The 15091-nt window shown below is 46.8% G+C and overlaps 1 protein-coding gene across 1 annotated transcript in view; it reads left to right on the top strand.

Annotated features, from left to right (window-relative positions):
* Positions 1–281: 281 nt before the first annotated feature.
* GMPR (guanosine monophosphate reductase) overlaps positions 282–15091 on the top strand; it is a 339207-nt gene continuing 324397 nt past the window's right edge. Inside the window, exon 1 of the mRNA XM_069218779.1 lies at positions 282–900. Within this exon, the coding sequence (XP_069074880.1) occupies positions 814–900 (87 nt within the window). The 5' untranslated portion in view covers positions 282–813. The remainder of the gene's footprint in view (positions 901–15091) is intronic.

The raw sequence follows: 15091 nt of genomic DNA, 5'->3' as shown, positions 1-15091 counted from the left end.
CGCAGTTTGCGAGGTGCAAAAGGCTTGCTACATCTGGCCAATAGTTCGGTAGTCTGAGCACCCACTAGGCCTGCAGGACACAACCTGGGAGCACGACTTTGCTGTCTGAGACTTTTATCTCCCAAGCTGTTTCAAGAAATGGTACCGTTGAGGAGGACAACAGTTTTCACGCAACTAGAGGTATCCACTTGTAGTGTGCTCTTCATATATAATAAACATTATTAGATGGATGAAGTGACCTCTATAAATGTTAATTATAAAGCGATCGTTGGGACTTTGTTGTTGTATAACGCTGTAATGTTCAGCTGCCGTGCACGTGGTGGAAAGCACCACATAGTAGTTCACCAGTACCCCACCCTTCTGGATGGGAAGCAGTCGATCATCGCACTGCAGTGCCTTGGCTCTGGCACAGGGAACTGCGGCGGGAGCTCCTGGTCCGGCTCATTAGCATACACGTCCACGCAGGCGCAGAGCACAGGGGAGGGCAGCGGTGCGCAGCACGGGAGGACCCAGGGCTGCTTCTGCAGCCGCTACCGCGGGACCGTGAAGAGGCGCAGACTAAAAACAGCCCTCTCCTAATAAAGCGATGGGGCTTGCACTCTCGAGTCCCCCTCCCCGGGCGCTATAAATACCCGCGCGGCGGAAAAGGAAGGCTTTGGCTGTCGCATATCTGGATCCTAATACGCGCCAGCCAAAGTAGAAGAGAGGAAAGGGGACAGGAAAAAAAGAAAAAGAAGGATTAAAAAAAGAAATAAGAAAAGAAAAAAAGAAAATAAAACATAGACGTGTAGAGGGGCTTATACGTCTAACAAAATGCCGCGAGTGGACGCAGACCTCAAACTGGACTTTAAAGATGTGCTCTTCCGGCCCAAAAGAAGCAGTCTTAGAAGCAGATCGGAGGTGAGCGCTTTCATTCTTACACTTATTTTCTGTTTTACGAACCCAGTTCAACTGGAAATTATTATTAAGTAGAGTGATTATACCGAGCTTTTATTATAGCGCTTCACAAATTTCAGAAGACGGTGCAAAAACGTAATCAGTTGTGACGTAGACTTGTGTTTGTTTTGATTTATGTGACGGGACCTAAGCGGCGGTGGTGGATGCGAGAGGGGGGTAGTGCGATATTCAGGCTGTTTCTTTTGTACATTTGTCAAGAAGCCACTGTGCCCTGAGGTTGACGATAAAGGTCCCCCAAAGCGCGGTCTTTTACATGTTGCTGTGTCAACCATCAAGGAAACATTGCTGACTAGGAACAGGTGCATCGGAGGAAACAAGTTGCTGAAGGTACGCTAACCAGCACTTAGCCTCGAGTTTTTTGCCTAATGTTTCCCCTCAAATTGCATGTAAAATACAATATATTGCAAAAAGGAACGCACTTCTAAATAATTTACTGAATATATTCAGCGACATAACACGGAAACGTGATTTTTCTATAATTCTTTGTGCAGGCTCCTATTGTGCACTTTGTAAACTGACAAACAAAAGAACTGTACCGATTTTTGAGCATGAAGAGGATGAAAGGATAAAACAACTCTAGTCGGTTTTCAGCCAGTGAGCTGTAGAGTATATACTCTGGTTGTGCAGGGTGAGCATTGACCTCCTGAGCTATATATCCAGCTTTGTTGTATCGAAGAGGGGTGGCCTCTTGTAGCCTCTGCGCGGAAAAGGTTTCCAACAACCTGGGGGTCCTCATTTGCCTGTCGCTTTCCAAGTCACCAGACTGGGCTAGGCACCTATTGTTTTAAGTAATGAGAGCCTCGGGCTAAGCCCAAACTGTGAAAAAAAACGTAGGGCATAGGAGTCGGGGTGGCCCTCTTATGTTCGAGTAATATCAGGGCCCTAAATACATTTTTCATGGGGGGCATTATACCACTGACAGCTCTATATGTGCCTTACGATGACCTCTCTGTGACCCCCCTCCCTCTGATGTCCGAGTCCAGACTGGATGACCTTGACGTACAGCGTGAGCCAGGGCTGCAGAATGTTCTCCGTGGAGTAAGTTTCCTCAGTCCACATCTCTTACTCTCGCCAGCGGGATTTATAACAAACGCGTCCTGTGGGAACCCAGGGCTGGGAACATGATTGTTGTCCCACCACCACTTTCAAAAATATTTGACATCTGAACTAAAAGAACTGAACCGAGGACTGCTTACACGAAGAGATAACTGGATTTGGCTGCGGCGAATGACTAAAACTCTGAAATTACAGTCATCGAAAGGCCAGATGTTGGGATGCAAAGGCCTAAGTAACTGTAAAGGGAAGGAGGATAATGAAAGCCTCGGGGACCTGCTCTTAAAAAATTAGAGAGTTGCCAACTAGTCCCACGTTTTCAAAGTCACTGGCAACCGGTCCATTTTAGAACTGGCCTGTAGATAGCTTTTTGTGCCACATAATTTGGCTTTTCTTGCCAAATTATTTAGCCAGCCCTGCCTCATAATTTGCAAACTCTGCAGGCCTTCCTCATGCTAACACAAAAAAACTATAATACTGCATTTAATTAATACGCTTTAATAAAACAAATGTAATATGCAACTTATAAGTTCAGCATTAATAATATCTCATTAATATGAGCAATACATTTCATTTCAACAAAAAGCTTTGTCAATGCATTTCATCAAATGCAACAGAGAACTGCATTTTCTCATTTATACACCCATTTTTAAACTCATTAACCACTCATTAATCCTTTAAAATTCAATATTGTTACTATATGCACTCAGGGCCATATTTATACTTTTCGACGCACAACTGCGCCAACGCAGTTGTGCGTCAAAAAATCTAACGCCGGCTAACGCCATTCTGAAGCGCCATGCGGGCGCCGTATTTATTCAATGATGTTAGCCGGCGTTAGCCGGCGGAGCTGCCTGGTGTGCGTGAAAAAAAATGACGTACACCAGGCAGCGCCGGCGTAGGGGAATATGGAGCTTGGGCGCCAAAAAATGGGGCAAGTCAGGCTGAGGCAAAATTTTCACCTCAACCCGATTTGCCCCATTTTTTTTAACTCCCAACCCCCACTGAAATGACTCCTGTCTTAGCAAAGACAGGAGTCATGCCCCCTTGCCCAATGGCCATGCCCAGGGGACTTCTGTCCCCTGGGCATGGTCCTTGGGCATAGTGGCATGTAGGGGGGCACAAATCAGGCCCCCCTATGCCACAATAAAAAATAAAAAAATTACTTACCTGAACTTACCTTATGTTCCCTGGGATGGGTCCCTCCATCCTTAGGCGTCCTCCTGGGGTGGGCAAGGGTGACAGGGGGGGTCCCTGGGGGCATGGGAGGGCACCTCTGGGCTCCTTCCGAGCCCACAGGTCCCTTAAAGCCTGCCCTGACCAGGCGCTAAAAAACAGCGCAAAAGCGGCTGGACGTCATTTTTTTTGACCCTCCCACTCCCGGGCGTGATTTTTGCCCGGGAGTGTAAATACGGCGCACATGCCTCGGAGTCAATTTTTTAGACGGGAACGCCTACCTTGCATATCATTAACGCAAAGTAGGTGTCCACGCTAAAAAGTGACACAAACTTCATGGACTTTGGAGCTAGGTGCGTCTAACGCCGAGTATAAATATGGAGTTAGTTTTGCGTCGAATTTGCGTAAAAAAAAACGACGCAAATCCGGCACAAACGGAGTATAAATATGCCCCTCAGTTCAAAGTCTAAATTATACTTTAACTTCACTTTTATCCTGCTAACATGTAATTAAATGCAAATACCACCTAAGTCGTGCTCTGAAATTCAAGCAAATGCACATTTAAAATGCATGTCAGTGCAGCCTCTACATTAAGTTGTTAATCATAAAATGGAAACTGTCACATTTTGATGACTTTTGTGACAGAAAGGACAGCAGAAAATGTAAAGCTCTATCACTACCGGTGCCTAGTGGCAGTCGTGTGCACAGCGCTAGGTAGTGGTGCAAATGGTGGTGAGTAGGTTAAGGCATCTGTGAGCAGCTCTCTCAAATCTATTCATGTCTTGTGTCACAATGCAATGCCAAGTCCCGTCACTGCGTTGGATGCAGCAGAAGGCACACAGGTGAAACTATTCTGTGGACCGAAAAATTTGTGTTGTGGCAACACTCCAGCAAACCAGCATCAGTGAGTTTGGGTGGGTATCTTGACTTAGTATACCCTTTCTCTCTGCTTGGCCTTTCGTTCCATGTAGGCCTTGTAGCCGCGTATTTCACTGATCTCCTGCTACGTCACAAAAGCATACATTCTCATGCACCAATTGGAAATGCAAATTAATTACTACAATGACTATATTGCATTCGAAAGTGATAATTTGTGCTTTAGAAACCTGTATTTAAAAGATGATCTATGAAATACACAACTGCAAGTTACAAGGTGCAATGACAAGCAAGAAAGAGAGGAGGGACTATTAAAACCAGTAAAAAAGCCTGATAGTAATTGATGGTTTGTTGAAGTGTGGCTATTCAGTTCCTTATTTCATAGGGTTTTGTGGGTGTGCGCTGGGGAGGGAAAACAGCATCATGCATGCTATGCATTGAATCGAATCAAAATGTCAGACAGCGTTTTGCTTCCCAGTTGGCTAGCTAGCTACAATTACTATAATGTTTTAGGACATGAGAGACTGTGCTATTGAAACCTGAAATTGTGTTATGGGAGATGAGCTATCCGCAGCTGGAAGCTGACACAACCGCAAGAACCACAGTGATTGAATTAGGAAGTCAGCAGACAAGGGCAATTAAAGCCAAGATGCTCACCGAATGGTCACTGAAGTTGGCTTCTTTGAGAGCACCTACAAGACATGTTTCTTATTAAAAATTATTTTCTAGCCAACTTACCAACTGATTAAAAGCAGGCAGAAAAATTATTTTCTGGGCATTTTCCATTCTGGTTTTAGGACAGGTCACAGTAGTGAATCAGCAATATCTGTCAAACAGTTGATGAAGCCCAACTCCGCTTTCTCATCTTATTGGATGTAACCTTAAAATTCAGTACCGTAGATACTCAGATTCTACTGGACACTATGAAAACTAAATTGGGGCATATTTACAAAAAAGTGGCACTTCGGTCCTGATGTGCCACTTTTTTGATGTCTATCGACATCATGTTTGGGCCGTATTTACAAAACGGCGCACCATGGCTGTCTATAGGACAATAACGCCAAAACTTTTGGCGCCTTTGTGGCACTTTGCTGCATTAGCATCAAAAATGTTGACGCTAATTCAGCGAATCACAGGGAAGCCCATTGATTAAAATGGGTGCGTCATTTTAACACCTCTGAGCGGGTGTTAAAAATGATGGAAAAATGGTGCAGTGAATTGTAAATGTTTTGGGCCTCCTAGCGTCGGAACGCCCCCCTTGCATACATTAAGCCTGGTGCAGGCATAATGTGGTGCAAGGGTTTACTAAGAGGTGCAATGCGAGCATTGCTCCATTTTGTAAATACAACGCAGGAGAAAGGCCTCTTTGACGCTGCCTTAGAGTAAAAAAAAATGATGCTAGGGTGGTGCAAGGTTGTGCTAGGGCCTTGTTAATATACTCCATTGTATGTGAAGGGAACCATCTTGAAATGGTTTCACTCTTATCTCTAAGAACCCCCACCGTTCCCCCTCTGTTCAGAAGTGGCAACTCCTATGCTGGCCCCATCCTCATCCTGTGTCTTTATGTTGAACCTGTGCATGTACTTCTTGAAGATCTTGAAAGCTTGTTGCATCAATATGCACAACAAATAGTTTTTTTCCTCAAAACCAACCCTCCTGAACCCATCTCCAACATAAAAACCTCTTTTCACAGGAGACGTGAATGGAGCAACACCATCTAAAATGCAGTGCTTTTAGGGCTGATTTCCCTTTTCTTATCCCAGCAATCAAACTGCTTGGACTTCAATCCTTAAAACCAGCTAGAAGATGTATTTTCCATACTGGCTGCCATTGCTAAAACCACATGTTTCCTATTGAAAGCTCATGAGGCACGCCTCAGCTATGGCTAAATTTGCCAGATTCAGTCTTCATAAGCTCAGAAAGTTAAAACATATCTGTTTTAATTTATACAGTTCATATAACATAGTAGTAGTGAATTAATAGGGCCACAATATATGGTGTATAAGTTAAAATGTGATGATTTGGTATATCCCTTTTTTAATTTCCTAACCCTTATTCATGGTTCGTTCCCTCCTCCCACAACCACCCTACCAATGGATTGTCTGGGCGTCTGGCTTAGAATGTTGAGAGTAGAACTGTCATGTGGTAGTGAGGTGACATGGAGGTGTTATGTGATGGAATAAACTTATTATACCAGAAGCCACAGTCTTCCTCTTCTTAATTATAACACTGGAGGCAAGGATAGGATCCAGCTGTGCAGGAGGCAGCGTAACACTTCTACCCCGGTGATTATTGGTCACTCATGAGTTCTTGGAGAACTGCTACAAAAAAGAGGTACACCTGACAGACTGGACTAGAGAGGACCTGGCACTAGATTTATTGTTATAAGGTCAGTGACTTCTCATGAAATTTTATGTGCAAGGCTTCATCACGAAATGTTACCTTAATTCAAGAATTACCACGAAAGGAACTAAGCGCCTACTGTGAGGAGGAGCTACAAACCATCTGTGTAAGCGCACATCGTTGAACTTAAAATAACATTATAGACACTTCGTAAACCAAGCGATCACTACCAGAAAATACATGTTGTCAGTTCTCCTGATTGATTTAGATCTGGTTTGTCGCCCTAGCATACTGTGCGGACTAGCAAAAGATATAGGCACCATTTTCGAGACAAGTAAACACATTGGGAACCTGCTCATTATCAAGCATAGTATTGGAACTGTGTGGCATACTCTATAAAAGGAAATAGAATAAAGGAATAAAGAGAGAAGAACAATATATACAAAAGAGAGGCTACTCTTCATACTGCTGTCTTCACCGGTGTCCGCATTGCCTCTTGTACTGAGGGGCACAGTTTCCACCGGATAGTGCTTCATTTTAAAGACTGTCACATCGCTGACAGGCACAGCATAAACAGAGTGGATGGCACGATAGAGCCTTTCGTTACTGTGAAACTTTTTCGGGGGTGGGCTGTCAGTCTGACAGGCACAGCTTTCGAAGAGTAAACAAATTATTTTGGGGCCGTTACGTCGCTGACAGGCACAGTGAGTGCTGAACTGACAGTGCAATCGATCCTTCACTGTGCGGAATCCTTCGGAGCCTGTCACGCTGACAGGCACATCTTTCGGCGAGTAAACCTCTCATTTTGGAGCCATAGCCAGTGGCGTAGCGTGGGTTGTCAGCACCCGGGGCAAGGCAAGTAATTTGCGCCCCCTAACCCGGGGCAAGGCAAGTAATTTGCGCCCCCTAACCCGTGGATTTAGGGCCAGATGTTCCAAAGGATTTTACCCATTCTGTGTCTATGGGAAAATGCTTTAGTACATATGGCCCTTAGTCTCTTCCAAGATGTTGCGCCCAGTGCGGCCGGCCCCCCCTGCACCCCCCACGCTACGCCATTGGCCATAGCATCACGTACAGGCAAGGTGTGTGCTGAACTGGCTGCGCAATCGAGCCTTTCAGAGGAGCCACGTCATACCTTCTGTCTTCACAGGTGTCGGCATTGCCCTTTGTACTGAGGGGCACAGCTTTCATCGGCTAGTGCTTCATTTTAAAGTCTGAATCCTATTTAGTGGCTATCAGGGGAGAAACGTTTTCACCTTTTTAGGAAACAACATATACTGTTACATAACCTAGGAGAGCAAGGAAAGAAAATATGTGAAAACTTGGGAGAACCTACAATAAGTAATGAAGAATTAGACATGCCCCAAATAACTTAAAAAAAACTAGAGGAGCATTTTTGTAGTAAAGTTAATGTAGTACTAGAAAGACACGCATTTTTTTGCAGAGTCCAGGACAAAAATGAAAAAGTAGCTAGTTATATCGCAGTACTCGGGGTACTTGCTAATACATGTGATTTTGGATCATTGAGTGATTCATTGATTTGCGACCAGTTAGTGAGGTGTACGAATAGTTACTCACCCTGAATCCGTACCTAAAAGAAGCTATAGACATAGCTAAAGGCATTGAACACATGCATAAAGGAAATAAAGCTACCTAACCACAATGAGGAAGTGCATGTGTTACAGGATAGCATCGGAAATAATTTAATGTACTAGAAATTAATTAATTAGTATCTGAATTAAGGCTATGACTAATTGATAAGGCTCACCTTCTGACCGGTTTCCTGAAAATAGACTCACCCAACTAATAGCTGTTTTTACACTGCTGCTGGTTTCTCAAAAAGTCTAAAAATGGGACCACATCACTCTGCTCCTTCCTACCACACATGACTCCTGATAGAGGCACACTGCTCACTAAGAACTACCTTCCTTAGCCAAAGTTCTGAGCTTCAGAACCCCCAAGTACCTTATAGAAGCTGTCCATGTCTGTCGGCTCTTGCACCATGTTCTGCAAAGATATTAGATTTCTCTCCACATTTTGGGAATTTCAGTCTTCTCGGTTCCTTTTCCACTAATGCTCCCAGAGTCTGTAACACCCTCACTCTTCATATCAGGAATGCTCCAGTGGGAAACATCTGCACTTAACTCTTTTGTCTCACAAATAGTGTGAACCATTTCAGAGCGAGTCCTTACTGTCTCTTTTCTAACTCTTGGACATGCCCGGTCTCCTGACACTGCCCTCTTTCTTGACCCCTTCCTCACCTTGTACATATTAACATCGTATTTGCCTTTCTAATGTTCTTACGAAAAGATTGGAAAACCATGTGCCCATCGATGAAGCATATCTGAAACCATATCCAGTCATGAGACAAGGAGGTCCCCACCAGAGCCTGGGGTGGGGGAGAGAAGAAGCAGACGTAACAGTAGTGGCTAATAGTAAACACTTGTGTTGGATTACCATATAGGAGACCAGGCACGTGTTGACTGGGGCTAGCATTCTGGCATTCATGCAAGTTCTGGGTGCCTTTTCTTATCTGTCGTATTGTGGGGACTCTGAGACCACGTGGATGGGATGCAAGCTGATTAGCTGGACTGTAGACACTACTTGATGGGGAAAGGCAAGAAGTTAAGGGAACTAAACACAATACAGTGCAGGACAGAGTAGGGATTGTATGAGAGAGACAAAGTTCCACCAGAAGTAGAAAACATATCAGAGAGGGCCTTCGTGACATAGGAATAGGTTTAGCGCCGTACCTTTGCCTGTGGCCGTTTCATCCTAAAACGGAGACGCAGCAAACTGCTAAACTGCCAAAGAAGTGGCAATAAAAACAATAAATGGCCTGCATTTTTTATCCTGGAAAGGTGGCAACCATAGATTGTGGTACCAACTATGTGTACCCTACAAATATTCAAGCTATTTCCCATTTGGGGCAAAGCTTTAAATAAACGTGTTTTTGTGTGGAGCCAAGGCTGCCTGGAAAAAGGCGAGTAGCTGCCCCGTCCAGGTCTGTTCAGTGTGCCACTGGAAGGAGAGAGCGTGAACAGGTTCCGCCCGGCGTGCCCCGCTCTTGAAAGAACGGCTGGTGCGCGGCTGGAAAGGCAGCCAAGGTTAAGGAACACCCCGCCGTCATTGGACTGCACCAGAAGAAAAGAAATAAGGGAGGGACGGGACACCGGGCGGCCGACAGTTTGGCATTTGATCGTCGCTTAGCAACCCCTCGGGCGGGAGAAAGGCGCTGACTTAGGCTCTTATTGCCTGCTCTCCTTTCCAGTGTTCTGGGCGAACTTTCCAACACCTCGGCAGCGGCCGCAGTGCGGGCTTTAACGAGGTGGCAGGCAGAGGAGCAGGGCACGGAGAGAACTTTACAGAAACAGGGAGAGTGTGGGACCAGACCAAGACGGGGAGAGCGAGAGTGGCTGATACAGTCAGAGAAAGACTGAAGGGAGTGGCAGGTAGAGAGGGACAAGGGCGAGCGAAAGACAAAAACATAAAAACATACACAGAGTCAGAGAGAGCCGGTGAGAAACAAAAAAGAGGGAGAGTGAAGAGTGTTGAACGAGAAAGAGCGAGCGCAACAGCAGATTTTTTGACCCCGTCTCCTTGAGAATGCAGCAGAAACACATCCTTTATATGCAGCTAGGTGGCGAAACTGGGCGTGCGTGTACAAGGACTGAAAGATTTTCACTTCACTGAATGATACCACGTTTAACATTTTAAATGTGAGATACATTTACAGTCTACAGAGCCAGGCTAATGCTGCTCCTGTTAGCAAATGAATGTATGTATATTTTGTTCTATGCGCAAAGCAAGCCACAATGCATCAGTGCGCTGTACGTGGTCAGAGGCAAGCTTAAAGTCAGCAAGTCATAGGGGGAGTTGAGTTTTGACCTCAAAGTACTGGACTATGGCTGCAGTGCTTAGGGGAGGGCTGCTCCTGGGCCTGGCAGTGCTGGATCATGGGTGCAGGCCCCATGGGGTTGGGTCCACTGGCATGGTGCAAACAAGGACAGTGCCCACCCCCCAACCCCCACAAACTGTCCACTGGCTTCACACTAAAATACAGCATCATTTGGATACATTGGACACATAACGCCCCTGGGGCCAGGTGGCACTGCATCTGCTGCTTTGTTTATAGCTAAACCTTTGTAAGGGACTCTTTACAGCCATACCCAGTACTGCGAGGCCCAACAGAAGATGTGAGACCAGGTGAGGCATGCCTCTCCTGGACCTTAGAGTGACGGCTCTGGGTCTTGCAGCACCCCTCAAAAATCCTACCATGGCCTGCTGTTGTGTGATGTCAGAGACCGAAGGATGCAGAGCCATAGGAGCAGTGTAGCAAGAGATCATTGTTAATGGGATGTATGAGGTTGGAGCGAGGCCCTGTGCAGATGCCTCTCGCTGAAGACTAGCACTGGTCCTGACCACATGCTTTGCACGCTGGAATAGAGAACCATCGGTTACATGTTACCCAGTGGTTGACGTTTCTATGAACACAGACAAGGATGTACCAAGGACTAAATGGAGACTTAGTGGCTCAGACATAGGGGACGACAGGACATGAATCAGGGCACCAATATGGGCAGGGTGATAAGAGGGCAAAGAGACATGGAATTAGGGAGATATGATGAGGCTTGAGTACAGAGAGAGACACTGAAGCGTTGAGAGACAAGCTCTTGAGACATGGGTGGAGTTAAACAGGGGCAGGGCGACACAAATACAGAGACATTGGTTGGGGAGAGACAGGTACGGGGTGACATACGTTATAATACTACAGCCAGTGATTTAAATGGGCAGGTACTCTCTGGTATTGGGTACCTGCACTTCTTTAAGCACTGGTGCAATACATTTAACAGGGAGTACCAGTACTTCTCGTGAGCAAACAGGTGCTCTAAAAAGAGAGCGCATGCACCTCTTTATTTCCATTTAAAGCACTGACTACAGCCACTGGGGTATGGGCAAACCTAGGGTAGGGAGGCACGGAGTACATTGATGATAGGGAAAAGGATACACAGAGAACAAGATCCTGAACAATCTGACAGACACAGGCTTTGTGGAAGGTCACAAGTCCCAACAAACCTACCCTAACTCCAAGAAACCTACTAAACAGAAGATCTACAATAAATTAGTGTACTGTTTAGTCACATTTAGAGTGTTGCAAGCTTACCACAGGAAAAGCCCATATCCCACAATTGTTATTCTCAACGATCAATTGAGTAGGATGATAGCTTGTAAGACCAGGGACACCCTAAGGATTTGTGTGGCCCTGTTCAATGTATATTTTGGAGTCAACTGTTTCAGTCAATCAATCAATCAGAGATTTGCAAAGCACGGCCAATCACACATAGGGTCTTAAGGCGCTGTTTGTGGGTGGGATGCTCAGTCGATGAGCCAGGTCTTGAGGTCCTTCCTGAACTGCTTCAGTGATGCGGGCTGCCTGAGCTTGAGAGGTAGCGTGTTCCATGTCCGGGCTGCTAGGTAAGAGAAGGATCTTGCTCCTGCTGTGCTTTTCCTGATCTTGGGGATGGCTGCAAGGGCCAGCTGGGAAGAATGGAGATGTCTGTTGGGTACGTATAAGGCGAGGCAGTGGTTGAGGTATACTGGTCCTATGTTGTGCAGTTCCTTGTAGGTGTGGATCAGGAGTTTGTATGTTATGCGCTTGTTGACTGGGAGCCAGAGTAGGTCTCTGAGGTTGGAGGAGATGTGGCTGTATCGGGGGATGTCCAGGATAAGTCTGGCTGCTGCATTCTGGATTCTTTATAGTCTTGATTAAAGTTTCTTGGTGATGCAGGCATAGAGTGCATTGCGGTAGTCCAGTTTGCTAGTGAGGAGTGCATGGGTGACTGTCCTCCTCTTGTCGTAGGGAATCCCCTTGAAAATCTTCCGCACGAGTCAGAGGGTGTGAAAGCATGATGAAGAGAGGGCGTTAACTTGGCGGGTCATGGATAGAGAGGACTCTAGGATGATGCACAGGTTGTGTGCGTGGTCGGTGGGGGTATTTCCCAGTGTGGTGGGCCACCAGGAGTTATTCCAGGTGACAGGGGTGGAGCCGATTACAAGGATCTCTGTCTTATCTGAGTTGAGTTTGATGCAGCTGGCTTCCATCCAGGCGGTGACTGCTCTCATCCTGTTGTGGAAATTCCTCTTGGCCTTTGCAGAGTCCTCGGACAGGGAGAGGATCAGTTGGGTATTGTCGGCATAGAAGACTGTGTTTTGCCCATGTTGTTTGATGATCTTGGCAAGTGAGGCCATGTAGATGTTGAAGAGTGTCCGGCTGAGTGAAGATCCTTGGGGCACTCCGCAGCATGACTTTGGGTTCTAATGTGAACCATGGTAGTCTGACACTCTGTGTTCTTCTGGTGAGGAAGGACCTGATCCAATCCAGTGCTTTATCTTGGATGCAGGCATCGTGTATTCTGGAACAGAGGGTGGAGTGGGAGACGGTGTCACATGCAGCAGAGAGGTCGAGGAGGATGAGTGCGGCCGTGCTTCCGTGGTCTAGTATGATGCGTATAGCGTCGGTGGCTGCTAGGAGTGCGGTTTCAGTGCTGTGGCTGCTTCTGAATCCGGATTGGAATGGGTCTAGGATTTGGTGTGTTTTGAGGAATTCGGTGAGTTGCTGATTGATGGCCTTCTCCGTTACCTTGGCTGGAAAAGGGAGCAGAGAGATGGGACTGTTGTTTTCAGCTCCCTTGGGTCGGCTGTGGGTTTCTTGAGCAGCAGGTTGATCTTGGCGTGCTTCCAGTCTGATGGGAAGGGGTTGGCCTCAAAGGATCAGTTGATAGTTCGGCAGAGCTCCAGTGCTAGGGTGGCGCTGGCAAGGTTGAAGGTAAGATGAAGGCACGGATCCGAGAGTGCTCCTGAGTGGATGGAGTTCATGAGTCTTTAAGTGTTCTCTTTGGTGATAGCGTCCAGGAGTTCAGGATCTGGTGAGGTGCTGGGCCAGTGGTGGTGAGCGATGCAGGCGTGTTTTGGTTCTTGAAACCTTCGTAACTGTTCTGGATTTTTTCGGTGAAAGAAGGTGCCAAGATCATTGCAGAGGTTTTTGAGTGAGGGTCGGATGAGGTGTCTGTCCCGGGGTTTGTGAACTCTTTGACAATGGCTTCTGTAACTTTGCCCCAGCATCTGTTGAGGGGGTGGGGGGCATAGTGGCATGCAGTGTTCTTTGTAAAGGTAAAGTGGATGCACTTGTGGTTGGTCCAGTGGTGTTCAGAGTTGTGAGAGATGATGATATTGTTCCCTGCTGAGAAAACAGGATCGAGAATGTATCCAGCTCTGTGAATGGGGACGTTGACAAGTTATTTGAGGCCTAGTGTTGTGAGGTTGTCCAGGAGGTGTGTGGTGTTCGGGTCATCGAGAGTATCAAGGTGGAAGTTGAGATCGCTGAGTAGGATGCAGTTGGAGGAGATGAGCGCTTGGGGGGGGGAAGAGGTCTGCAATGTCTTCTCAGAATTGGGGCGGGGTCCAGGTGGCCTGTAGGTGAGGATGCCACGGAGGGAGGCGTTGGGGTTGGTCTGTATCTGGGAGTGTAGCTGTTCATGGGTTGACTGAGACTGTGACTCGTTGGTGGTTGTCAGGTGGAGGTAGGTCTTCTGATCCATGTCTCGGTGAAGAAGGCTGTCGAGTCGAGGAGGTCCCAGACATCTACCACATGCTTGATGAAGGAGCGTGTGTTGAGGAGTATGCACTTGAGGTGGTCATCCGTGCTTGGTGCGGGTTCATGAGGTGGTCCTTGGAGGGTGCAGGAGCAAGCACAGCATGAAAAAGATTAATGAGTGTTCCTGGGGTTTGCTAGGTGGCAGGCTGGGGATCTTCCCGGGATGAGGGCGCGTAGAGTGCTGGTGTCGAACCAGCGGATGAGGCGAGAACCAGGGTCCGTGGCACTTGGCGCGGTCCAGGCGCAGATGGGCTCCTTTGGATCACTAGAGGCGCACCCGCTGCACCCCTCTGCTGCCCGGCCACACAGCAGCCGCCATTTAGAAGGGAGGGTGGGTCCGGTCAGTTGGGAGGTGGGAGGAAGGGAATAATGCTTCGCGGGGAGGGGGACGGGGCCGCAGAGGCAGCATCGGCACTGGGAAAACGTGGGACAGTGTAGGGAGAAAAACTAAAGACAAGAGGGACAAAAAAGGAATACAAGACAGACAATGAGTATAGAAGTAAAATACAGAAGTAAAGGCAGAAGTAAAAGGCAAGAGTAAAGAGAGACAGAAGATGCTTACTTGCAGATGACCACTAGGCCATCAGGGATGAGGCTCAGGCAGGAGCCTGCGGGTGGAGGTGGGCCTCGAACTGAGAGTCAGGCAGGCTCTCAGTTCACTCAAGGCAGAGGCAGCAGCAACAGGTGGAGCTGCACAGGGGAGGGCAGCAGACTCTGGAGTCGCCGTTACACTGTTTGTAACATCTGTAACATCTGTTACACTGTTTGTAACATCTTTACAATTACTACCCCCTTTCGGCTCATTCAAGCCCTCATAATGCCAAACAGCATTTAAGCCCTTGTGATACAGAACAACTTTGCATTATATGTTAGATCTTCAGAAATGGGGGTACCCAAAAACAGCCGAAAGCTTGAGCTGCCTGGCATCCACTGACTAAAAAGTAATAAATAAAAGCTGTGACAAGCAATGATAAAGCAATTTTTTTTCATTTGGATCTAGATTTCTTTTATTCGCAAAAACATTTATGTGAA

This window comes from Pleurodeles waltl, chromosome 2_1 (assembly GCF_031143425.1).
Source record: "Pleurodeles waltl isolate 20211129_DDA chromosome 2_1, aPleWal1.hap1.20221129, whole genome shotgun sequence".
Classification (NCBI taxonomy): domain Eukaryota; kingdom Metazoa; phylum Chordata; class Amphibia; order Caudata; family Salamandridae; genus Pleurodeles; species Pleurodeles waltl.
This window is presented reverse-complemented; position numbering and strand designations above follow the sequence as displayed.